This window comes from Thunnus maccoyii, chromosome 1 (assembly GCF_910596095.1).
Source record: "Thunnus maccoyii chromosome 1, fThuMac1.1, whole genome shotgun sequence".
Lineage (NCBI taxonomy): Eukaryota > Metazoa > Chordata > Actinopteri > Scombriformes > Scombridae > Thunnus > Thunnus maccoyii.
The window spans coordinates 23,647,812-23,675,181 of NC_056533.1; the positions used below are offsets into that span (position 1 = coordinate 23,647,812).

At 37.6% G+C, this 27,370-nt stretch overlaps 2 protein-coding genes across 3 annotated transcripts in view; both read left to right on the top strand.

Moving 5' to 3' along the window:
* Positions 1 to 4,568: 4,568 nt before the first annotated feature.
* On the top strand, positions 4,569 to 6,131 carry LOC121899185 (serum amyloid A-1 protein-like). 2 transcript variants are annotated; one of them, XR_006096644.1, is made up of 3 exons: positions 4,569 to 4,702; positions 5,572 to 5,836; positions 5,874 to 6,131. XR_006096644.1 is itself a non-coding variant. In XM_042414841.1 (2 exons), exons 1-2 carry the CDS (start codon positions 4,575 to 4,577, stop codon positions 5,708 to 5,710), a joined length of 267 nt encoding a protein of 88 aa, XP_042270775.1. In that variant the 5' UTR covers positions 4,569 to 4,574; the 3' UTR covers positions 5,711 to 6,131. The 2 variants fall into 2 exon arrangements, 1 of the variants encoding a protein (XP_042270775.1); XM_042414841.1 differs by having other exon boundaries at positions 5,572 to 6,131.
* A 1,800-nt stretch (positions 6,132 to 7,931) lies between these two features.
* The window catches only part of apba2b (amyloid beta (A4) precursor protein-binding, family A, member 2b), a 71,365-nt gene continuing 51,926 nt past the window's right edge, over positions 7,932 to 27,370 (top strand). Inside the window, exon 1 of the mRNA XM_042416659.1 lies at positions 7,932 to 8,481. The gene's annotated coding sequence lies outside the window, so the exon portion shown is untranslated. The remainder of the gene's footprint in view (positions 8,482 to 27,370) is intronic.

The window sequence follows — 27,370 nt, forward strand, 5'->3', positions numbered from 1 at the left end:
TTGTGGTTCTCATTATATAGGCTGTATATACTGTACACAAAATAATAGAAATTTATATATATACAGTACTGTGCAAAAGTGTCAGACAATGTGGATGTTTAGATTCTCATCCTTCATGCAATATCATCAGGGATGCGTCTGATCAGTCCAGAGTCATAAGGAACTATCTTCTACAAGAAGAAGAAAAAGAAGTCCTGCAACAGATGATATGGCCACCACAGATTCCTGATCTCAACATCATTGAGTCAGTCTGGGATTACATGAAGAAAAAGAAGCAACTGAGACGCCTAAATCCACACAAGAACTGTAGCAATTTCTCCAAGATGCTTGGAACAACCTACCTGCAAGTACCTTGAAAAACTGTGTGCAAGTGTAGTGAGGAGAAGAAGAGCTGTTTAAAGGCAAAGTGTAGTCACATCAAATATTGATTTCATTTAGGTTTCTTCTGTTTACTGAACTTTGAATGAAGTTAATTGATAAATAAAAAATATTCTTGGCATTATTATTGAAAGCTTCTTCACTTTACTTTTAGTGCCTAAAACGTGTGACTGGTACTGGATGTGGATACACTTTCTCATTCAAGTGGATGGGAAGGTGTGTCCAAACTCATATATTAAGAATTCATATTTTTCTTGTGCCATAGATAATAATTAGTTGCCTCTTTAGGCAAAAAATAGTAATTATTGTTCAGCATTGTCGCTTCATATGAATCTTTGGGGAACCTAGAAATGTCCTCAACACTGCAGCATGTCTTGTCAAAGGACTTTTTGGGGTTTTTCTCAAAGTTTGACTTGTATGAAAAGATGCCAGGTTAGTGTCAAAGGCAGCTCAAGGGCCTGTGTATTTGTATGTTTTTTGTCCTTTTCCTTTTTTGGTTCGTTTTGCCTTTTTGTTTTTTGCTTTTTCATTTGTTTTATTACTTTTTTGTTTTTTTCCTTTTGTATTTTTTCCTTTCTTCTATAAACAACAACAAGAAGAAGAAATGAGATATTCTTAAGAAGAAACAAAGGGATTTTAGAAGACTAAAGAACAGCTGTAGGATTCTCTACTTTGATCCACACACCATTCAACCACCCAAGAAACTTGTAACTAACTTTAACCTGTGTAATGTTGTTGTATATGTTCACTGTTTGGCAGTAAATATCATGGAATTAGATTTATTAACATTTAAGGAAAGTACAGAAAGAATAAAGTTTTTTGTTTTTTTTCACAGCTGTGGCCATCAAAGAACAAAATGACTGACATCCTATTAGACAAAAGGTAAAATCTGGTAAAAGCTCAGTTAAGGCTTTTGAGGAATTTGAACCTTTTTGTGTTTCCACAGAGCAACTTTGTTAAATCATAATGCAGAGTTCAGTTTTTGAAAATGGGAATTTTATCATTTACAACCAGTGGCAAGCAGTCTCATCTCAATCATGTACATTTAGTTGCACAATCATGAAACATTATCAGAATTGCTTTCGTTCTTCCTCCCCTTCTGGAAATAGCTAACAAATTATGTATTATATGTTAATATTATAATCCAGGTAGATCACATATCATAAACATTTACCCTCATCATTATTTTTTTAAAGATTTGAAACAGGATTTAATATATGATTGGATACTGAAGAGAGTGCAGTATTTGGACTGGACAAGATGTTGTGAAGATCTAATATCTAATGAAACCAATTAGACCAATGTCCTAAATCTCTACTCGAGAGTCAGTGAGGTATCCATACCTTTGTGTATTCCTACCCATCAGGAGTGATATGGTCACAGATCTCTTGACCTGTGCTTGATGGATGATCTTTACGATCTGAATGAATGAATATTTGTACTATTGGCTGTGTCAACAAACTTGCTAAATATATTGTATGCAGTGTTTAACCCCCAAAAGTTGTGCCTGAATATTATGGATATGTCTACTGAAAGGCATATTGGGCATCTGAGAAGTCCCAGCTGTTTTTGATCACTGCAGTTGCACAACCAAGGAATATCCTGAGTTTGTTTGCCTGGCATTTTGGGTACCCAGTCAGTTCTCAAATGCGGTGGACTTTCCATCATGTAAAAATCCTACAATGTAGTAGGATCTAATCTTTATGAATTATCTCATACATTTCAGAGTCAACAGTTTATTTTGGAACTACTTTCGACTTTTGAAGAAAACCTTTTTTCTGGTAAGACATTATTGCTGTTGAATATTTAAAATGCAATATTTCAGTGCTTTGAGCATCACAGATGAAATTCCATTCACCTCTATTGGGGTGATCACAGAAATGCAAGCTGGATATATCACAACATGCTGTTTGGATAACACTACGGTGAGAATATATGTTTTTCTTTATTTTTTGTGAACAGACCCTTTTTATAAACGTGTATAAATCTGATAAAGAAATGTTCAGATTGCTCTGAAGGCAAGAACAAAAAAGTCACACCTTTGAACTTTTACATGATGGACCTCTTTTAGGAGATGTTCTAAGTTTAATTTTTGGTTCTCATTATATACGCTATATATATTGTATACAAAATAATAGGGAATTACATATATATACAGTACTGTGCAAAAGTGTTAGGCAATTTGGATGTTTAGATTCTCATCCCTCATGCAATATCATTAGGGATGTGTCTGATCAGTCTCAAATTTATTCTGGTGCATGACAATGACCCCAAACATACAGCCAGAGTCTTAAGGAACTATCTTCAGCAACAAGAAGAAAAAGGAGTCCTGCAACAGATGATATGGTACCACAGATTCCTGATCTCAACATCATTGAGTCAGTCTGGGATCACATGAAGAAAAAGAAGCAACTGAGACGCCTAAATCCACACAAGAACTGTAGCAATTTCTCCAAGATGCTTGGAACAACCTACCTGCAAGTACCTTGAAAAACTGTGTGCAAGTGTAGTGAGGAGAAGTGGAGCCGTTTAAAGGCAAGGCGTGGTCACACCAAATAGTGATTTCATTTAGGTTTCTTCTGTTTACTGAACTTTGAATGAAGTTAATTGATAAATAAAAAATATTCTTGGCATTATTATTGAAAGCTTCTTCACTTTACTTTTAGTGCCTAAAACGTGTGACTGGTACTGGATGTGGATACACTTTCTCATTCAAGTGGATGGGAAGGTGTGTCCAAACTCATATATTAAGAATTCATATTTTTCTTGTGCCATAGATAATAAGTTGGGAAATGAGTCACTTCCAGTTGCCATCTTTGTTTGGGTTTAGAAGCAATGTTGCGACTTCAGTCAAAAAGATAGTAATTATTGTTCAGCATGTTGCTTCATATGAATCTTTGGGGAACCTAGAAATGTCCTCAACACTGCAGCATGTCTTGTCAAAGGACTTTTTGGGGTGTTTTCAGAGTTTGGCTTGTATGAAAAGATGCCAGGTTAGTGTCAAAGGCAGCTCAAGGGCCTGTGCATTTATATGTTTTTTGTCCTTTTGCTTTTTTGCTTTGTTTTGACTTTTTGTTTTTTTGCTTTATTTTTTGTTTTTCCCTCTGCTTTATTACTTTTGTATTTTTCCTTTCTTCTATAAATAACAACAACAAGAAATGAGATATTCTTAAGAAGAAACAAAGGGATTTTAGAAGACTAAAGGACAGCTGTAGGATTCACTACTTTGATCCACACACCATTCAACCACCCAAGAAACTTGTAACTAACTTTAACCTGTGTAATGTTGTTGTATATGTTCACTGTTGCAGTAAATACAATGGAATTAAATTTATTAACATTTAAGGAGAGTGCAGAAAGAATAAAGTTTTTTGTTTTTTTTTCACAGCTCTGGCCATCAAAGAACAAAAGGACTGATATATCTTGGATCTATATCCTGACATATCATTCAGATCTATAGGATCTGAATGAATGAATATTTGTACTATTGGCTGTGTCAACAAACTTGCTAAATATAGTAATATGCAGTGTTTAACCCCCAAAAGTTGTGCCTGAATATCATGGATATGTCTACTAAAAGGCATGTTGGGCATCTGAGGAGTCCCAGCTGTCTTTAATTACTGCAGTTGCACAACCAAGGAATATCCTGAGTTTATTTGGTTGACATTTCGGGTACCCAGTCAGCTCTCAAATGCAGTGGAATTTCCATCATGTGGAAGTCCTACAGTCTAGCTCATTTCAGAACAGAATATAAGAAGAGTCCGATCAGTAGGGTCCTCACTGAAAGATTTTGTAAGATCTACTAAGACTCATTATCATCTCTGCAGGAACTTCAAAGTAAGTTTGGATTTTAATTCAGTAACAGGACTTGAATAATATAAATTATTGTATATAATATTGTGTTATCTTTATGATGTACTGTATGTAATTGTTTTTATTTCCCTATTAGACATCTAAAACCATGAAGTTGCTGATAGCAGGAATAGTTCTGATTCTAATAGTGGAATCCTACGCCCAGTGGTACAAGTTTCCTGTCGAAGCTGCCCAAGGTTAGAAAATGGCCTTTTCAGAGTCTCCTCATGAACAATGTATATAATTTTACTGTACATCATAGATCCAGAATGCATGTCTTTTTTATGAATTATCTCATACATTTCATTGAACCCTGTCCTTTCCTCTGGCTAGGAGCTCGTGACATGCATCGAGCATACAGAGACATGAAGGAGGCCAACTGGAAAAACTCTGACAAGTACTTTCATGCTAGAGGGAACCGTGATGCTGCCCAAAGAGGAGCTGGAGGCAGATGGGCTGCTAGGGTTATAAGGTGAGGGACAAAGAGTAGAAAACAGTCTTCGGTTAGTGATTGGCTTTTGCATATTAGTTTGTTTGTTCACAAGAAATCTATAACACTTTATTTTACAGGTCCTACAAATTACCTGCAAATTACTCAGAAAATTTCTAGGAAATTAGTAAAAAATTAAAGGACCTGCAAATTAAAACATTTCCAGACATTCTTGTGAAGAAACCTCCAATAGGATCAAAGTGGAGTTATTGTGGAGTATTGGAAGGATCATTTTTCGGCCCTTCATTATTTCCATGTATATATTACAGGTGCTTTCATTTCTATGCAGATGACAACCAGATCGATTTCTCATATAATCATAATAATATCACCTGATTAAGCAATTAGCAGGATTAACTTGATGAGGTTTAAAATTGACACTGCTCAGTGAAATACAGATAAATTTGAAGTCATCATTATAGGTCCAGATTTTTCCCATAGCCTAATTTCCTCAAATTGTAATTAACTATCTTCAAACGATATCTTTTGTGTGAAATCAGTGGTGCAGTACTGCTTCCTGTAGCTTCATAACATATAAGATGGTCTTTTTTTAACTGCAAAGAACTTCAAAACTACAATTCATGCTTTTATCAGAAAACACCTCAGAATAATGCTAATTTACGATTAGAAATATCACAATTATCTGTATGCCTGTCTATGCCAATATAACCTGTACAGACCTCGCTACTTCAGAATGCCACAGCCTTGCATTTATTTATTAATTTTATATTACATCCTTCCAATCTTTCCGATCCTGGACCTTTTGTATAACACTTTGTAACTAGCTTTTAGAAAGTGCTTGTTTTGTCATCTGCTTGTGTGGATATTAATTTTCTATTTTCCCCTTTCAGTGATGCCAGAGAATGGGCGCAGGAACAAACGGGTCATGGTAATGAGGACGCTGAGGCTGATCAGAGGGCAAACCGTCATGGGCGGAATGGAGGAGATCCCAACGTTTACAGGCCAAAAGGACTGCCTAAGAAATATTGAGGATGAAAACTGAGAGAAAAAATGCACATTTGTGAAGGATAGATGTTCAATGTTCAATTTATGGGCTAAGTCTTTTTATCTACAGGGCCTCACTCTGGCTTGCAGGACCTGACTATGGCCTCTAAGGTCTCATAAAAGAGATGTTGTAGGTTCACGGCGCCAGGTTGGGAGATAAGGTTGTAACTTTGGATGGGTAACAACAGCTGCCTGCGTTATTTTCCAGTTAGAGTTCATTCTGACACCTAGTGTCGTTGTTCCTCCCCTCCCTGATGGCGTGACCTGAGCAACTCTATAAGAAGTGATTGTTTTCCTGCTTGTGCTAAGTTTTTGGTATGACTATATCCATGTGTACACTGTGCCAAAGGCTTCTCTGAGCTCAGATATTTGTTTTCAATAAACTCCATATATTCAAGTAAGCATACACTGGTGCCTGTGAAGTCTCTTCAACAATTATTCAACAAGTACAAGATTTTCCCTATCAAAAACTATTGACTTTTAATAAACTAATGAAAGACATTTCTAGTGTTGGACTTATTGATTACACAGCTAAAGCCCAAACATCAAGACAAGAAACCAGAACAAAATTCCCTACATTTAATACATTACATTGTTTTTTTTTGCAGAGGCAATTCGTTAAGAGATCACCCAAAAATAGCAATAATTAGTCCAAACTTAAAAAATAAAAAGTGTAAAAGAAGGTGATGCAAGGTAGATGTCAGTAGGATGAAAGGAGAGAAAGAGTGATCACATGGGCCAGCTTTTATGGCCTGGCAGCCTCCTATACAGTGGTCACACCCACCCAGTTCTCTGTTGGTAAAATAATGTTGCTTCATAAAGGGATTACGTCTGGTTCTCTGTGGCATTTCTGGATTTAATGTGACAGATTTCTACCCTGTCCATCTGTGGTTGTGTTGTTGGTGCTTCATTCAGGTGTACTGTTAAGACATGGCCACTCAGTGGCAGCGCTGGCCTCCAAAAGACAACTGAGGCTGGAGCACATTAGAGGGAATGCTCTTTGTTATGAGACTCATTATCACTATTAATTTAAAGTTTTAGTTTAATTTTTATGCTAATGAATGAAAATGTTTCACCTCAGCATGGATAACACAATAAATTCCAGGGCTGATCCACTGTGGTTACAGTTTGCAATAGAAACAATGATAACAATTAAAAACAACCTCCAGAATGAGTTTAATAGGGTTACTGTTACTCTGAATAATCCACAAATATCAGAGTCAACAGTTAATTTCGGAACTACTTTCTACAAAAGAAGTAATCTCTACAAATGCGTTTTTTTTTCTAGTAAGACATTATTGCTGTTGAATATTTAAAATGCAATATTTCAGTGCTTTGAGCATCACAAATGAAATTCCATTCACCTCTATTGGGGTGATCAAAGAAATGCAAGCTAGATATCTCAAAACAAGCAGCTTGGATAACACTAAGGTGAGAATATATGTTTTTCTGTATTTTTTTGTGAACAAACCCTTTTTACAAAACTTGTATAAATCTGATAAAGAAACATTCAGATTCCTGGTTGTCATTATATATGCTATATATACTGTATACAAAATAATAGAAAATTATATATATACAGATAGAACAAGCGCACTAGTGATTTTTGTCGGCCAAGCCGGCTACTTCCGCTTTAGTCCTCCGGCTAACTTGAATGGGATTAGAATAATTCAACCGTGCGGCTCTTCTAGACTTTTGAAATGTGATTGGACCGAACAAATCAAATTCTGATAGTGAGACGAGTCATTTAACAGGGGTTGTGACGCTGAAAAAAATTATCTGCTGATTTACAAATGTATCTTTCACAATGTAACTCTACGGGAAAAGGTCTTTTTTGGCCTAATAGCATCATGTAATGTAATTACACAGTTTGACTGCTATGTCAAATTGGCTTCACAGCCCAGTGCTGTTCTTGGGGGCTCGTTCCCAACCTGGGTGTCGGGACCCCCACAAGGGGTTGCTGGATTAATCAAAGGGGTCACGAGATGGAAAAAAAAAAAAAAAAAAAAATTTTGGACACAATTTTTTTTTTGCTTTATTTTCTTGTGGATTTCTGCAAATGACCTCTTCAAGCCTCTAAAAGTTATTCAAAAAACAAAAACAATAATAAATCTTTCTAGAGCTGCAAGTTCTAGTCAATTAGTCGATTGACAGAAGATTAATCAGCAACTATTTTAATAATTTAATAACTGTTTTCGTTATTTTTTAAGCAAAAATGTAAAACAAATGTTATGATTACTTGCTTTTCTTTGTAGAACATGATGAGAAACTGTCAGTCAAACAAAACAAACATTTGAAGATGTAACCTTAAACTGTGGGGAAATTTAATCGATAGGCCTAATTGTCTACAAAAATAGATGAATAGAGACAATAATCAACATGTGACATGTGACGAGGGGTCCCAGGAAGACTTATTTTATTTTAAGGGGTCACAGGCCAAAAATGTTGGGAACCCCTGCACTCAAAACAACATATGCAGTGTTTGGGTGAATAATTTGGATATCTGATGCCAGCAGTAGCGTCGATCTCGCGCTGCTCGGGTGGGGTAGTTAGCTGGATCTCGTTCAGGCGGTGTACCGACCAGACAACTGCAGTGTGCTGGTTTTATGTTATACTCGTTCCGGGGCGCCGCTGTCAGACTGTGCCTCAGTACGCTTTCTGTGGGTGAGACACACTGAGCGATGCGCCGACCAGACAGCACCATCTCCCACATCTACCGAAAGGAGGTGAATTGATCAGCACATGAAATTCTCCAGGTAGGATATACTTTTATGAAAATGTCATAATAAGGCAGCTAATCGTAAGTAAACATCGATTTGCCCCTGCTCCGTCCAGCGAGGCTATAGTATTCCTCCTCTAAGGCATCCGGAGGAGGAGCGGTGGATGCTGATCTGCTCAGCCTGGGGATTTGTCCTCAGCATCAGTGTTAACAATGGGGCGGTGAGCTTCAACCGTAAAACGTTTGTCGCTTTAACAACTCTGGCTTACAATGTGTGTGGTATTTATTCCTGCTGCAACTCAGAAAAGATTGCAGCTGTAAGTCTGCTCACACCTACTGCTACAATTCTCGGTGATTCATCTATGCGCAGCCGCCTAAAATTATCGATTGTAGTTATTTTGCCATAGGCCTTTAGTGTTTCACAAGATGAGGAAGGTCATTAATTTTTAGATGTCCTTAATGGTCCAATTCCTTTCCCTGCATCGTTTTATTAAACGGCACCCCAGGCATGTGCAGGAAACCAGAGTTCCTCTTTGTGGAAATGGCTCATTCAACCCTGATATCAACTCGTTTTCTTAATGTACATCCTGTTACATTACCCCCTTACATGTCTAACCTTTGAATGACACATAAGCTCTGATTCATGTTGCCAAGAAAGGTTGAAGTTAAAAACTGTGTGAGGTAGACTATACTTCTGCAAACAAGTCCATCAGAATAGCTTCTGAAAATGCTGGTTTTTCCAAGTTGTTTGATTCCTTGTGCAGTGACTTTAAGGGATGGTGAGGAAGGTGTATTTTAGAGGACAATTTGTGTATCCTTTAGTGCCTGCTGTGTACCACTCCGTGCCAGTCCCGGCCACAGGGGAGGGCAATTGCTGACGGGCGCTGTGTCTGGCTGTTCATTGTTCAGGGGGAGCGGGGGACAGGCACACAGGGTCTGTTTTGCATCATATGATGTCCTCATCCAGTCATGCAGAATGGCCATCATCCACTTGTATGATATCCCTGCAGGCTGTCTGGTGTTTAAAGTGCAAGCCTGCTTCTTTTGGTTTCTCTCACAACAGCAATGTTGTCCCTGGAGACGACGCCAGTACACAGTGGAATATTCAGTACATGTAAAGCTGCATCAAGTTAATAACAGTGCTGTAAACCTCATAGCTTTTGCTATGATGTAAATCTTTATGGCTTCCATTCAATATTTTGCTATATGTTAAATGATTCAACATGTGTTGCAGGTCCCTCAGTAATATATACTCATTTGATTGATATATTCAACTAAAATGAATTCAAAAGTAAACATTTAGTTAATGGGCTGAAATTCAAGACACATTGCAGCCTCTTTATGAAAATTCTGTCATTAAATTGGTACAGTCACTCATATCTTAGCCTTTATGATTGATCTACTAATCTGAACATACAGTATGTAGTGTTAGTAGTGAGTAGACAGAGACATTTAATGCTGTGTGACAACAAGGGGACAGCTGATAAAATAGACATTTCTGAAAAAACTCTCATACAAACAACAAGGTTAACAGTGGGACAGTGTAAACATGGAAGAAGGGGTTTGTACAGTGGGGAGTGGAGAACAGACAGAGTGAGAAAGAGTAGCTGTGGCGCAGCTGAGGAAGAGAGTGATGACCAGGGGTATAGAGGATGAGGGCAGATAGAGGAGAGTAATGCGTGACTATTAGAGAAAGTGAGGGGCCCCCGGAGAGCCGTGATAGAAACCTATAAGACCTTGGAGGATGCACACAGCATGTTGACTTGCTCCTATGTTGAAAGTTGGCATGCCAAGTTGTCTTTTCTGCCTCAGTCCCTGTGGGTCATTCTTATGTCTCTCTTCACTTCCTACCTTTTCCTGTAGGTCTGTCCTCGCTTCCTCTACAATGTCCCATTGTGTGTATCTCTTTCACGCCCCTGCTTTGTCTCACCTTTTCCGTAGCCTGTGATAGTTTTCTGTATAGCTCCTGCACTGAAGGACAAACACACTACCTGCAGCCTGCTAGGATCTTATTCATGCTGCAGCCGGAGGATACTAAATTGAACTCTGGGGGAGGAGGCAGAATAGGACAACAGCCTCCAGCAGCCCTGCTGCACAAATTAGGAAAGATAATGATAACTGTTTGGAAATTTGTGATTAAATCATCAGCCTATTTAGACAACTGACCTAAATGTACTTGTTACTAGGTTGGCTACACAGAAATATCCCTTTATGAGTAATGACTCTGCCCTAGCACCATGAATGGCACCGCCACAGGGAAATCAGTTATCCATTATATAATATCATGTGTAATATCTTCTTAAAAGCTTTGCTTTGTAAGCTATGGATTTCACATACCAAACATTTATGTACTCTACTCTCCTCATATAATTCGTGTGGGCGAAGGTAAAATAACAGACTGCTATGCCCTTTGGCAAAAACAAAGGATTCCAAGATAATGAAACCTATGCAAAGGGCTGCAGGGTGGGCGTTGATGTTCAACTTATAAAGACAAAAAAAGCAAGTGAAACAATGATTTATGATGAGGTGTTTGTAATATGAGTGGTGCTGCAGTGTTGTTACAGACAACTGTGTTGCTGTAAAAAAAAAAAAAAAAAGGGTTTGTGTAAGCAATTACAGCAAACAAATTTTCTCCCAACTCAGTATCCAGCTTGTAAAGGATGAGCTGTGAACCTGTGAGGTAATGAGGAATTACAGATGAGGGGGGCTAGGTATAATTTACACATTAGAGCTTCTTGTAGGTTAAATTCACTGGGATTTATTTTATTTGGATATAATTTATTTCTGTGTAGTTACAGAGGAAATCCCTTTCAAAACAGAGGAACTAACTACTCTGAAAACTAAGATAGCGTGCCCATCTTTGTAAGTTTTTGGGCATTTTATTGGACAGGGACAGTGGAGAGATGAGAGGAGAGAGAGGGATGGGGAATGACATGACTTGGGATATTGGGGTTCATGGTCGGCATCTTAACCCCTAGGCCTCCAAGGCACCCTTTCAATGAGAAAATGCAAGGATAATGCAGAATTTAGGTTATACTGTTCAGATGATTTTGGACTAGTTATTTTCACGAATAATTGAAGAAAGAAAAATATCAATAAATATTTCCCAGAGCCCAAGGAGACTCTTCAAATAGTTTATTTGTTTAATTCGAACAACAGTCCAAACAATGACACAAAACAGAAAATGCAGCAAAGCCCTCACAGTTGAAAAGCTGGAACCAGACGTTTTACCGTGACAAATAACTAAAGCAATTAATTGATTATCAGAATTGTTGTCCATTTATGTTCTGCCCACCAACTAATCAATTAACTGACTCGTTTCAGCACTATCTGCAAAACACAGACAATAGTCTACATACGGTGGATATCAGAGCATCATGACTTGATGATGATGTCATCAGGCAACATTTTTACAGTTGTTCTTACATGAACAGCACTGCAGGGCCAGTAATACTTGTTTCGGATATTGCGTCCAAATTGGCTCTATGTGAATGCAGGGATCATGACTGTGAATCAGAAAATAACCATGTATTCAAGTGAAATCACCATGGCTGCTGTCATAGTGTCCTGTGAGTTGTTCTGTTATTCACTTACCGTAGAGGATTTGTCTCAAGATGACATCATCACTACAGCCTGTCTCTCTGCTGTTTATCTTCACAAACCAACACTGAGCTGTATAATAATATAGAAAACACATATATGAATTATAGCTGAGTGGTCACGAGTCTGGCTGAGTGGTCAATAGCAAAAAAGAATTTAAGGCTGACATTCACCTCTAAATGTACTGACTGAAAAATATGCTGATCCTTTCTATCCCTACTGGTTTCGTAAGGTAATTTGAAATAACACAATAACCTAATATATCTACAGAGTGTGTACTTTGGATCGCACAGCTTTGCTGGCTGTTCTGTTTGCACAGGCAGGGCTTTAATCTTCTGGTTTTCGGTTTGCCAGCAGCTGTTTTTCTTTTTACATTCTGTCCTCAGAGTTTATAGACTAATCACAATTCACTGTTCATCACAAGGGAGAATGGTTTCGTGGATCACATGTGGCCTTGATTACATTAAAACAGTCAGAGCTACAAAGATAACTGACTCACCATCACATATCAGATGAGGATTCTGCTCCTAAGAAGCATCCACTTTACATATTCAGTTTGACATTCATGTACAAGCTTGATCTGAAAATGCTGTATTCAACTCTGTACCCAGTGATCATGGCACAATATACGGATGGGACACTGGATTGATACATATTTTTGAAAGCTTAAGCGATCTGATACATCTGGGATATAATTTCTCATACCACAACATTTATTTATTTATGTATTTATTGGCACCATGTACAGTGTTAAACATAAATGTTACTAACTCTGTACCAGAGTTAGCTTATAGCTAATTTTCATCTGCAGTCCCTTCGGCAGGTCACAATCAAAACATAGGCTATAACAGCACAATAACAAACAGTACAAAGCAAAAAACACACAGGACACATAATACAAAATACAGAGCTACACACAATAGCACTTCACATACCCCCACAATGTCAACTAGAAATTAATAATGTAAGCTTGTCAAATCAAAAGCAAGATTACTTGCGTTCATGAGAAGACCGTGAGCTGAAATTTAGATTCAGTGGTTACAGAGCTGAGTAGCTTTTAGCAGATTTTTTAATTTGGTTTTGAACATACTGATGGAACTGCAGCTCTTCATATCATCAGGTAGGACATTCCACTGAGTTGTGGCTTTCACAGAGAGAGCTGATTGCCCAAATGCAGTGCGACGAAATGGTACGGTATAATCACGTATAGAGGATATTCTGGAGGATCTAATAGAACTTACCGAGCGAGTGTACACAAAGCCACGTAGTGAAGGAGGGGCCAAACCATTTAAAATTTTATAAACTAGGCACAAATTTGAGAATAATCTAAAATTCTCAAAGCTCAGTAAATTGTATTTCTCCAGTACCCTACAGTGATGGAAATGCATTGGCAGAGTTTTTAGAGTTTGTTTGTATAGGGACTCAAGAGGTCTTATGGCTGTTTCTCCAGCCTGCCACCAACACATAATGCAATAAGACATACGAAATGTTAGGCTGTATTACATTCAGAGTGCGTTTTCTCAAAATGAAGTGTGGATATCCTGATGGAGTTGGGTCAGCCCTTGTTGTCCAGCCCTTGACATTGTTCAAGTATCACACACATTAATATGACAGCCGCATCAGTGTTACTCAAGTTGTTTTGACAGCGCTGTCTCATTCAGTTTGTGTTTTTCCTTGAATGTGTGATGTATGTTTCTGCCTTTGTCATGCTTTTAAAAAAAAACTCTCACGAGACTTCTTTGATTTAGAGAAGGAGCTATCGCCTATAGCTCTCATCCACTGAATATTATCGATCTGATGAGGCTTTATAGGTCTTTGAGAGGACAAGCATTATTCTTGAATAAGTGAAGTGTTGACTTTCTGCTCAGGGATATACAGTATATGATGTTCTTATGGCCCTTTTACTAACAGGTAAAGAAAACATGCAGAAATACAGGTGGATACACTGTGGATCAGTGAGGCGTGGTTTTGTAGGGATGGGAATCAATAAGATTTTATTGCTACCAATGCCGTTATTGATTCTGCTTATCGGTCTGATTCTTTATCGATTCCCTTATTGATTCCTGATCAATTTTCTGTGTGGACAAGAGTAGGCCTACACAGGTTTTCAACATCAACGCAACTGTTGAAAAAAGGCGTGCATGTGACGCAGGTGTGCGTTTTCATTTAGGTTTTCTTAGTCAAAGAAAAATTCTGCTAATCCTGCCGGACGTACACTCATGTGTAGAGTGTCGAATACATGGCATTCCTGGAATTTAAGCCCATGTTGTGTTGAAAGATGGTTCAGCATATTGCTATTTCCACCCTTACTTGAAACGATCATTTAAAGACGATACAACTAGCGCTGTTGTTATCTTTCGTCATGAAATTAAACCACGCTTTGGACCGTTACTTCCTCTCCGCCATGACTCCTTCTTGTTTCCAGCAGCGTAGATACATGAGTGTGACGTTATTGTTTTGCAATGCACAACTGTCAAAAAAACATGTCGGCATGTTGATAAAAGGAATTGATAAGCTCAGAGGCATACGATTCCGATGGATTGGACGATTTCGAACTGGTTCTCGATTCCCATCCCTAAAGGGGCACTGTTTTGACATCTCCTGTTTCATTGTTCCTGACAGTTCTTAAAATGTGAGCCAGTCTTTGAACTGTTGGTTGTTTTTTTCTCTGTGGGTACAAGAACCTTGAGAGCTCTGTGATGGGTTCAGCTGTAGATCGCTATAGATCGTGTGCAAAGACACTTTTAACATTTTCCATTCAGAGACTATGAAAAAGAACAAGAAATCACCTGTGTGCCAGTGATAAAGCAGCAAGCTAGCTTTCACAGCATGCATCAGTTATCTTGACAATAACTTCATTGTTATGATATTCTCCTCTCATTGTTAACAACAGCTCTTTGTCCTGCTCCTCTGGTCATGCTGTAAAACCCATCATGGTTTGAGAAGTCTGTCTCCAGAATGCATCAAACACTTGCTTTAAAGTCTTGGCATTCTTGACATGTCAGTGACCCGTACCTTCAGATAATCAATATCGAAGCAGTTGTTAGTTGAAGCATGGAGAGGTCTGTGAGAGATGTTGCAGGCTGACAAGTTCTTGTTGCCAGCAGAATGTGACGTTTACACTTTACTGAGTGTTAAAAATGTCACTGTGCTGAGACCAGTGTGAAGGCCAAGGCCAAACTGTCACTAGCCAAAGGTCTTCAAAAAACAAAAGTAGTGTGCTAAATCTCTTCTGACCAACAAACCTGATGATCTTTACTGGTGTTTTAAATGCTCATTTGCTTCAACACATTGAGTTACACAATCAGAACTCCTCAGATCTTTATTGGTTCTAGCCTAATTATTTTTTGACTGCTGCTGGTAAGTGGAATGAGGTGAAAAAAATCTCAAACATTGTCATCTCAGAAATCTTCTGTTGCACACCTGGTTGCCCATTGAGTGAAGATGCATACCGTCTTTCTGAAGATGCCAGCTTGAATTCAGATCAAAGCCTATGATCAACCCAGGTCCTTTGAAATTATCAGACAGAAATAAATGCAAAATAATCAATAAAAAGACAGCTGCTTTGAAACGAGTAAGATGCAAGCACATCTTTGCGAGCTGGATGTACTAATGTATCAAAAATGAATAAACAAAAATGAGTCATTCCCAACTGTTGCTTTATATTATAATTTAGTTTAAATTATTTCTCTGATAGCCTCATAACAGAGAAATCTTAGTCAGACCTCTCAAAAAGCTCTTTGCTTCAGACTAATTACAAATTTGATGGTAATATGTGTTTTTTCTTTAAATTTCACAACTCATCCTGAGTAGCAAATGAACAGAACAATAACCATTTGTAATATTAAGATTTGTGACACTTTAACACTATACAATTTCTATTTGTTTGGTTTGAAAACTCTGCTCAATTTGATGATTGTATTTCTTGGTATAAAGCCCAATGCATAAGCGAGCAGAACCATATCCTTCTAAGAACCAGAGAAACATATTAAACACAGATAGATTAACAGATAAATGTAGTACCTCTGTGTACCATAAACAACATATTTCTCTTTGTTGTGTGTCAACGTGGTATGGTACTTCATGATGCACCATGAAGAGCGCCTTCCTTCATTTTATTTCCTGAATGAATAATAAGTGTTTGAATTATGTGTTTTAAACTGCAGATAATTTTTTCCAACTGTGGTGATATCCCCCAGAATCAATGATGTGATACGTACACATCATTTCACCTCTCTTTATGGCATTAGCATGTAAATGAGTCCAAATCAGTTTCACACTCTGTGACTAAATCAGGTCACATTGGGAGGAAAGCAAAATGGCTAAGAAAGAAAGAACGAAAGAAACCGTTCTCCCACAGTGCTTGGTGAAAGAGAAACCCTTTCATAGCTGCATTAATCATGGGTGGCACCAAAGAATTGCTCTGAGGCGACACCCAGAGAGACAGAGGCATTGAAACAGCCTTATTCGTTAACTGGATCTGTCTGAATGACATCAGTCTATTTTCCTCTCACAGTTGTGTACTTTGTGATTTCGCTCAGTATAATATAAAAATCTGATACATCTAGATATTATGCCATTTTCATCTCTCTCTTTATCTCTGCATGGTGTATCATCATATATTTCCAAACACTCTTCATTAAAATAGCATTTCATTAAATCAGAATCCAATGTCAAATTTGCTCATTTAATCCAAATCCTTTCAAATCCCTTATTTACTTTATTTAGGTTCAGCATTCAACATTTGTAACTACATTGTAACTAAAGCTCAAAGATTTTACTAAGATCTGTAACCACATTATGTTGGATAAAAAAGCAGAAAGAATATTGTTTTGAGTTTTGTTTTGGTCAACGTAATCTTCACAACCTGAAGATCATCAGATATGAAATGTTGATAAAATATGTGTCTGACACTTTGAAAGGTGACAGGTGTAGCCTACTCGCTCATGCACTCCAAATTTTTCAGGAGCTGCTTGCTTCAAATACTTCAGGTCTCAGTTCAGAATTATTGCTTTTTAGCGTAACATTATTACTTATCATATCATATCTTATCATAGTTTATCTTATCATATGTGTTTTTTGCAATGATCCCTCAAATATCAATCACTTGTGCCTTAAATATGTAATGAAGGCATAGTATTTTACAGTTTGACAATAAATGTTATTGTCCAAAATGATATCATTTTACTGAAACAGTAGACTTCACTGGGATTTTAATAATTATAAATAACTATAAATAAAAGAACACAAATAGAAATTATATTAAACTTGAATTTAAAAAAGTATCAAATATACATCAAATGCTGCCTATATAACTTTAAAAAGTAAACATATAATGTATACGCCATTATATCTGATAGGCCAATGGCAGCTGATAATATCGGCTGACTGATATATCAGTCGGGCTCTAGTTTATATTATGAATTTCAGTTATTTGAACTTCATTTCTGAGACATGATTTGTCCGTTGTAAACAGTAGCTATAGTTGCTGAATTCACTAAAAAAGACCCAGAAATAAGAAGTGAACTGATTCACTCTGTAGATTGTAAAATCAGTTTTCTCAACACCCTAATCTTTAGCTTCCGCCCACTGTTAGCAGCACATGTGACAGAATTCAAACCTTGGTGATTGGCTGTTTCTTGCTGAAATACACCTTTGGAGTCATAGTTAACTTCTACCCTGAAACGTATCGACTTTTTACTAAAGAACCAGTTATTTTCTAAGGCCAATCCAAACTGTAGAAGTGCTCAAACTGCGAGTCACGTAACATTATCTATGATAAAAATGAATGGGAAATAGCTAATCCTACTTTACAACTCTATTAACATTAATTAGCTGCAGCTGATATATTCTGCCACAAGCAACGATTGTCATTTCAACCAATGATTGTAATAGGGATATTTTATCAACGTGCTATGAAACCAGTTTTCAGAACCCAACCCTAATAATAATATATGGCTGTGTCAGAAATCACTCCATTATTCACCCATTCACTACTCCCTATATAATAAACACTAAAAAGTTTACTCAGTAGTGAGCAGTAAATCGAGATTTTGGACACTCACTAATCATTAAAAGTTATGTACATGCCATGGACACTACTTTTTTCATGCCCTTGTGGAATTTTTGAGGGCACTATATAGTAGATATATTTACAGTCAGCATTCAGACACTCAAATTAAATGGTGTAGGATAAATGTAGTGCTTTATATCGTAAATTTGATTTCAGACACAGCCCCTGGCTTTTCTGGTAGTGTACAACATGGTAACATGACATGAAAAATAAAACTATAGATATAGCTGCAAGCAACCTTCCAGGGCACTAGAGTTTATTAAGCAAAATAGATGGTGAATATGTAATGATAATAATAATGTATTTAAATAGCACTTTTCAAAACAAATGTTACAAAGTGCTTCACAAGGCAATAAAAACAGAACAGATTAAATAAAAGTAGAGACAGTGAGAGTAACTATTGAGACAGAACAATGCTAAGGTAGATCAAGAACAAATATAATAGAATATTACAGAGATGAAACAAGGTGATAAAAGCAGATAAAACAATATAATAAAATCCAGTAAAAATGATAAAATAAATAAAACAGATAAAAACAAATATGTGCACACATGAACACATATCTACACATAAAGATAAATATACATATATGTACACACACACACACACACACACACACTTGACATCCGTACATTACAAGAATCCTAAAAAAGTAGGTTTTCAACTGTTTAATGGTGACACAGATGTCAACAGTCTGATGTATATAGGAAATGCATTCCACAGTTTGAGGCCCTGGCAGCAAAAGCCTGATCCCCTCTGGTCACAAAATTGGACCTGCTAACAATGGGGAGTAACTGATTAGGTGATCTTAGATAATGTTCAAGCTCACAGAATGTTAAGAGGTCTAATATTTATTCTGGGGCTAGTCCAAGTTAGGCTTTAAAAGGAAGTAATAAAATTTTTAAATTAACTCTAAAATGTAAAGGGAGCCAGTGCAATGAGGCTAAAACAGGTGTAATGTGGTCCCTTTTCACTTAATACCCATTAAAAGCCTGGCAGTTGAATTCTGAACCAGTTGTAGGTGTGACAGTTGCTTCTGAGTTGCAATAGTCGAGTCTTGAAAAGATAAAAGCAAGTGTGACTTTCTCCAAATCACTGAAGGACTGACAAGATTTAATTTTGGAGATGGTTCTTAATTGTAAAAAAAATCATGTTTTGACAACTTTCTTGACCTGTTCCTCAAAGATGAAGTTAGAGTCAAAAATAACACCTACATTTCTAGCAGTATGTGTTGCAAAGGGAGCTAGAGAGCCCAGCTGGTGCTTGAGCTGTTCAGTTGTACAGTGTGGATCAATTACTAGTACCTCTGTTTTATTAAGCTGCAGGTAGTTTTGATGCATCCACTCCTTGATTTCAGTAAAAATAATTTTGCAGGTGGATTAGGCTATTTGGGTCATTTGGGTTGATGGGTATATACGTATATCTGGGTATGGTCTGCATAACAGTGGTAGGACACATTATGTCTTGGCATTATGTAACCTAATGGGAGTATATATAATAAGAAAAGGACTAGACCCAGAAAAGAACCTTGTGGCACCCCACAAGTAATATGAACAAAGGAAGATAAGGAGCTACCAAACAGTACTGAGAATGTTCTATTAGAAAGATAAGATTATAACCAGTTAAAAGCAGGACCTGAGATACCAACCCAGTCCCTCAAACAGTTTAAAAGAAGCTCATGATCTATTGTATCAAACGCAACACCGATGTCAAGAAGAACTAAAATCAAGCTGAGCCCCGCATCTGAATTTAAAAGAAGGTCATTAGTCACTTTGAGGAGAGCTGTCTGTAAATTAAAGCCTGATTGGAATTTATCTATTTTCATTTAAAAAGCTCGTCAACTGATTAGATGCAGTGAAGTAAAAAACTGCTAGAGGTGTGCCAGGTATTGTTGAGGTGGTCATTAAGAGGCACGCTGTGTACACTCTTAAACACACATACTTATTCCCAGTCTCAGTATAGCCTCCAGGGGCTACAGCCATTATTTCAAAGGTTCCGGTGTAGCAAGCAGATATCTGGATGACGGATATCCGGGAATTCCTCCTCTATGTGCCTGTGACCATTTACAGTCTGATTAGCAACTTGAAACGGTCCAGATGACATTTTGGCTAATCTCTATTGACAGATATATGTGTATGAATGCAGATAAATTATAAAAAAGCTGATAAAAAGCTAAATCATCATCAGATGATAGCCATTGGGTTCCGAGAATGCATTCCGACCAATGTAGAGAATAAAGTCCTTTTGGTTACACTTTTACCCTTGATCTTTACTGTTTCATTTGCAATTTACAGTTGTGGCCATTTTGTTGACGTTTTAATCAATGAGGTACTTAGTGGTCATCCTTCATCACACTGCAGTATGGTAGTGGAGGCACAGAAGCGACACAATTGTTTTCAAAGATGCAACACTGCATCTTTTTTCTTTAACTGTTCATTATTAGTTTGTCTTTCTTAGAGTTCTCTGCATATCTTTGTTAACTTGTAGTATGAGTTTGTGTGTGTACATTTTTCCATGCTCTTCCCAGGTAGCATATGATAGATGTAAACAGTCGTCACTTTACAATCAGTCTTCCTGCAAAATTTTCCTTTTTATGTTTTAAGATTATATGCAGACAAATGAGGAAGATGCAGCTATTCAGTATGCATGGCCTCTAATTAGATAACTTGGAGTATCAAAAAAACTAACCTCCACTAACATTGGCATCATTCATTTTTGTATGTATGTAGTGTGCATGCATGACCTTAATATACTCATTTTACCAACCCTCCTGCTGTGTTCTGAATCGTAAGGTGACTCCTCTCCCTAGGTATGCTGTCACTTATGTCATTACTTAGGCTTAAGATGCATTCACCAAAGCAGCTCATTAGCTAGCACATTTGTTTGAGGAGCAGCATGACATTAGCATTTAGATGTGCAGAGATTCTCACCTGCTGCTGTCATTGTTGAAGCTATGCAGACAAACCCACATCTGGTAAATTTCCTTATCTACAGCAAGAGATTGCAGAATGCTGTCAATAGATGCAGAGGTAAATCTATTTCCATAGAAAATGCTGCATGCTGTTATTGTTCAAGCATGACAAATATGAACTGGGCTGAATCTTGAACTGCTTTGGCGTACCAGCATCTGGGCCTTTATTTCTATCGCCAGCTATGTTTGTTGATTGACAGCAGAGATGATTGTTCATCAGTTGTGTGATAAAACTGATGTAGAGCAACCAGATGGTTGTTTCATCAATAGAGTGAGACTTGCTCAGAGAGGAACAGGGAAAGAGGGGACCACACAGAAAAAAATATAACTAACTCAAAGAAAGGGATGAGAAAGACAGAGCAGCAAAGCAGCAAAAATAAAAACATTAAATTCTATAACTTAATGGTAAACAATCAGGCAAATATATTGGCATGCCAGTATTAAAAATGATGTCCACCATAAATGTAAGGGATGTTAGCTACTAAATAGAAACCCTTTCACTTTGAAAGACTTTGTTCAGTGTTAATATAGAAAATATGTTTTAATGCTTGAGAGTGCCTTAAACCTTAATCTCAGATCAAAGATATTAATCTGTTTCTGTCAAAGATCTTTAAAATGTGTTTTAGATGGCATCTAGCTACAGAAGATCTACAGAAATTGTCAGCAATTATCTAAAAATACTTCGGACAACCTAGCCTAATTGTTTTAGTTTGTTTCACATGTATATTTTATTACTCCACATACAGTGTTGTTTGGAGGTTAGATATTGTTTTATTAGTATAGATTTTGCTTTTGATTGAGATCCAGCCAAGATTAATTTCTTTTATGTATTTTATGAGGTTGAAAAAAAAAACCCTGAAAGAAAGAACATTGAATGACTCCACATGAACTTGACAGGGAGTTGTTGTATTTGTTTTGACATGTTTTTCTTAAAGTTGTCACAGAGCAATGGTATCCATTTTTCATGCAGTATAACCTCAGGCAGCTGGGTATGCCTCCACCAGAAATGCCTATTCAGAGCTTGGGCAGCACATTAGCATTACCCTCCTTACTGGAGCAAGGGTTGTAAGGTTGTCTGAGGAGACAGGCAGTCAAGCACAGACTGATGTGCAGACTGTTGTGTGTTCTGGTGAACCTCCGTAACACATCAAACACCAGACTCAGCAGGTGCCTTTAAATCGCTGGCCCAACCTTCCTCTTTGTTCTGGTTGTTGTTATGTAGGCCATATTACTCACTCAGTTCATGGGTTACAGTATTGCAGCATGAAAGATCCTATAATATAAACATCACACAAGACATTACTACATCATGCATCATTTCTAGGACAGCTTTAGCAGAGATATATTTTTTAGGAAATGTCAACAATATATATAACAGCATTAAAGTATCTGAGGGTGAAATTTAAAGTACTTGAAGTGTATAGTAGTACACTTAAACTGAGCTCAGACTATAGGAGTTTTAAAAATCGAACAGATTTTGAAATCGGGTTGCATTTCGCACATAAGGAGAAACAAGGAGAAGATATAAGAAATAAGGAGAAGATGTTCTTCTCTCTAATCTCAAATATGCATACATTACAAGATTTGAAAATAATGGCGCATCACACACAACAGGATATTAAAATTATTGTGCCAGAGGGAGCAATGCTATGTGATCCCATGTGATCTCATGGGGAAGCAGATGCAAACAAAATGGAGACTGACATGGTGCAACAACTTGTTTGAGTAAAGCTCTTCTCTTTGTACGGTTATGATATGTCTTGGAAGACACGTTATATAGGCAGTCGTATTCTTGCCACATATCGCCAAGCCTTTCCTCCATCTCAGCTGTCCATCGCACCGGCACAACAGCTTGTTGTTGTTTCTTCGCGGCCGCCATTTCAAAAGTCCTCTCATTCACTTCCGTCTCCTTGTAGACTTGTCTCTCTCATTGGCTATTGTGGTCCCGCTTGGAAAATAGTGACGTAATCATCCAGATTTTAACTCCTAAAGATCAAACATGTTTGAAATTATCGAGGTGGCCCCAATGAGTCTGCAAAGCATTTCTGGAGGTTTAAGATTGGATCTGTAAACCCCTCACATTACCAGATAATCTGGGCCGAACATTGGTACTGACCAAGGTCCCAGACCAGATTTGTCCTCCGATTGTCGGGAGGGGTGAATCGGGGATAAATCGGCCCAGAACTGCTGTAGTCTGAGGCCGGTTATAGGGCACTGACAAAAAGTCGAGTACAGGAGTCAAGAGGTATGTGACTAGAGGGCTGTGGTGGTTGTCTTAATGAGTGTCTTTACAGGCACATCAATATCCGGCCATTATTCAGGAGACTCTAGTATGTTGGTATCGAGCCTGTGCATGTAAACATACAATGTACACAGTGTCTCTAATCTATGAAACCCTGATTAAATACCTGGGCTTTGCTGACATTAGTGAAGTTTAGAGATACATTTATTGTATTTGGTTTATCCTGCGTTCATGTATTTACATACAAATATTGGAGCACGAAGCAAAATACAAATGTCTAATTTAGTATAAAGCTGTTATCTATCATCCTTTAAGCATGGTAATGTGCTCAATGACAGGTAGGACATCCAGAATCTATATAGGAGGACTGTGAGCTTTCACAAACGACTTCTTTGAGAGATTAACAGCTTACCATAAAGAAAATAGACAATAAATATGGTGGTGTCTCATCTTAACTGCGATGGGTGTGTAAGTCATTGTGGAGAGTGCACACCCACATGGGGTCAAACTATGCTGAATGATGCATTCAGTGGTAAGGTGAAAGTAAAAGAAAGTAGAACTGTCTGTGTATTAGAAGAGTTGTCAGTTTTAGAGTCATAGCAGATTCCAATCTTTTGCTTTAGTTGTGGGGGTAAACATTACTGAATTTCTCGTTACTGATTTTACAGTATATATTGATCAGGGGTTGTGCCTTTAGGCCTCACTCTACATAGCAGAACAAACCAAATTGCAGCCTGTTTTGTTGTCTTTTACAACACACAAACACCCAATTATGCTAAATCAGGCACTTAGGGGTTGCTTAAAAGCGGTAAAGATGTAATACACTATTTTTCTAAATTAGGAAACGTTTTCTGATTATGTTACTGAACAAATGCAAATATATTTCAAACACAGTTACCTTTGTAAAGTTTAGGTTTGACTGTGAAGTATAACTCTAGACAGGTCAACAGACACCGAACATGTACACTGCGTTAAACTAATTGCCAAAGCACTGTATCAAAAGGTTTCCCGTACCTACATTACTGAGTTTGGTTTAGGAGGCATTTCAAAGGTCAGAAGAAAGGTTCCACAACTCAGCAATAATCTCAAAAACAGTCCTCTGGTTTGGTTCTGCATGCTGAAATTGGAGCCGCCTTTGCTGACCTCTCAGCCTCGGGTGAGTTGAGGCTAGCTGAGGAATACTAATGAGAGAATTAATAGTGATGGGTTTGAAGTGAATAGATAACAGATTTAAAAATAACAACATGAGTTATTGTTCCTGTGTTCACCGCACTTCATTATTATTACCCTGTCGTGTCTATGTTGAACAGAAATCAGTATGATGCACCATATTCTTTAATAAAACTGAAAGATTAGTGGAATAACAGGTTAGTTGGTTAGGTCAGGACATCCTAACTGGCCTGTAAGCAGCCAGTAGCTTGTTTATCTCTATTCTGCCTTAAAGCACTCTCATTTCGTCCTCTGTTCCATCGTTTGGGTGCATTGCATCTGTAATTCAAAAAAGAGAGCTAAGTTATTGCTCCGGGACACAAGGTCACAACAGCATAACAGCGAGCAACCTTGTAAAATGTTGATGGGGTGTAAAATGCCACGGAACAGCTTATGCGAGGTTTTAGAGTGAACAGTGTGCTGTAAGCCTTTACCTGTCATGAGAGAAGACGGGGGGAGGATGGAGATCAATGTGGATAGATTTCCTGCTGGAGATGGGCTTTGATGAGCTGAGATGCAGGTGTGCACATATGTGTATGTGTTGAGTAGCTGTTGATTGACGATGTGACAGTATTGATGTCTTCAGACTGCATTTACATACCCTTTCTGTATCAGGCACTGATAAATACAGCATTCTTAAGTAGTCCAGATCATGTTTTTTTTCCCTCAATACTGTCTTGTACCAAGTCAGAGGTGTTTGACAAATTATAGATTTGATAATTAATTGATATGTCGTAGCCCTAATGGATTATTTTTTGTCCTTTTCAAATGTTTGCATTCTGATCTTATAGTAAAACACACTAATGATGCCAAAATGCAGCTGACATAGAGCAGATCTGATCCCAGCTCCATGCAAGAATTACATTTAACCTTTTCTGTTGCAGCGTTAAAGGGCTCAGTCATTCATGCCAATAACAGAGCCCCAAACAGTTGATCTAGAAAACTGAAGGGATAGCCTTAAACATCAATCAATCAGTTAATAAATTCATTATTCTAGTAGAGGATGCAGCAACAAAGAGGCCATGTCATCTCTACAAGGAGTGTTTATCCCCTTAGGTTTTACACACCTGTGATCATAAAAAAAAACCTTTTTGTGTGACATAGTGGCCAAAGTTGCCTCTTGAAGAGTATTTGCATTCAGATATTTGACACGTTTGGTAACCTACATGGTATTGTCTGTATACAGTATGTTGTAGTGCTGAGCCTTAATTGGAACAAATAAAAATTTTAACATAACTACTTGGATTTGAGCCTTTCCATAAAGAAATGGATACCGTTTTTAATTGCATGTGATACCGCCATCAAGCCTATTATTATCATCTTTTAATGATACTTGTATCTATGGACCTGTGAATTCCTCATTTGTATGTTTGCTATATTTAATTACATGCCCATGTGCACTTTGATTTGGCAGTCTAGTTTCTTTAGATGGAAAGCAGACACAAAGACAGCAACACCAGCAGATATGAATTAAAATAGAAATGTATCTGTATTCAGGCCAGCTATAAAACAAATGTGGTTTGACATAGCCTATTTGCTTCAGAATTTTTAAGATAATATGATACTGTGTGTGTGGCTACACAGTACCGAAAGATTCCTAGATTACAGCTGACTTGAGTATCTTCCTTTGGGTTGGTCGTGAGTGTGATCTGCTGAGTGTTTTGTCTCTTACACTGTATAGCTGCAGTGTGCTGCAGTGTGAGTTGGACCTGAGGGACCAGTACAAGCCTCAGGGCTGTAAGTAGGAGGAGGGGAACTATGCTACAGCAGTGGTTAGATGGGACAGAAATTGTCATTGTAACCATTTCTAATATCATCTGTGTAAAGTGTATTTCTCATGTTTTGGGGGTTGAAAAATCTATCGCCATCTGTTTTAGGATTGAGACCCAGTTTTCAGGCTAAGGTCATGCAAGGTAAATGCAAGGGTCAGGTATATACTGTAGATATTATGTTGATGTAAGCCATCAGAGAGTTATTGAAAGTCAAAACAATGTCCTCACAAGTGCAGTACAAATTTGTGTGTTGCCATTGAAAATGAGAAAAAAAACTGTCTTGAATAGTATTTTTTGTTGTTTTTTATTATGTTTTAGAACAAATTGATGCAGAAGTCAGCTCCTAAGTTGTTGTTTTCCTTCTTAACAGTTTTTCCTATAGCTGCTTTGTCAGACATTGCTCATCTGTTATTCTCCTATAGTAGAATGAGTCAGCGAGTGTTGATCACTTGTTCTTAAAAAGATTATTTTTCTCCTCTCTGTTTTGTGTGGCCAGAAAAACGGGTAAATCTTTTCTGAGGACCAAACAGAATATCAATTGTTTTGAGCTGATAGATATAATCCTTACAAACAAATCACATAATGCATAGCCAGTGGCGTGTTTGCACTAGACTTAAGTGATCATTGTCCAATTTTCTGAATTAGAGATTCCAAACAAAAAAAGATTCCATCATATATTATTATAAAGAGAGACTTTAAACATTTTACTGAGCAAGCTTTTCTTCGTGATTATTTCTCAGTGATATCCTGACCCTGAATTAGCCCTAAGCCATTTCACAGATGTTTTTAACTCCTTAGCAAATAAATACGCTCCCTTTAAGAAATACAGGGTAAAAAGTAGATCAAATCTTTGGTTCACACCTGAAATCTCAGAGATGTTAAGGTTAAGGGATGTAGCATGGGGATGAGGCTCCAAGTCCTCTATGGATTGGCAGATCTTTTGTTGCAGTTGAGAAACAAATGTGTCAGGGCACTTAGAAAAGCTAAGTCATGTTATTTTGTTGATACCCTGTCAAAGTGCAGTGGATATCCAGCAAAATTTTGGAAAACAATTAAGT

Coding starts and splice junctions, on each gene's coding strand:
- LOC121899185 (XM_042414841.1), top strand. CDS start 4,575: ATGCATCGAGCATACAGAGACATGAAGGAGGCCAACTGGAAAAACTCT. Junction 4,703..5,571: donor TGGGCTGCTAGGGTTATAAG/GTGAGGGACAAA, acceptor TTCCCCTTTCAG/TGATGCCAGAGAATGGGCGC.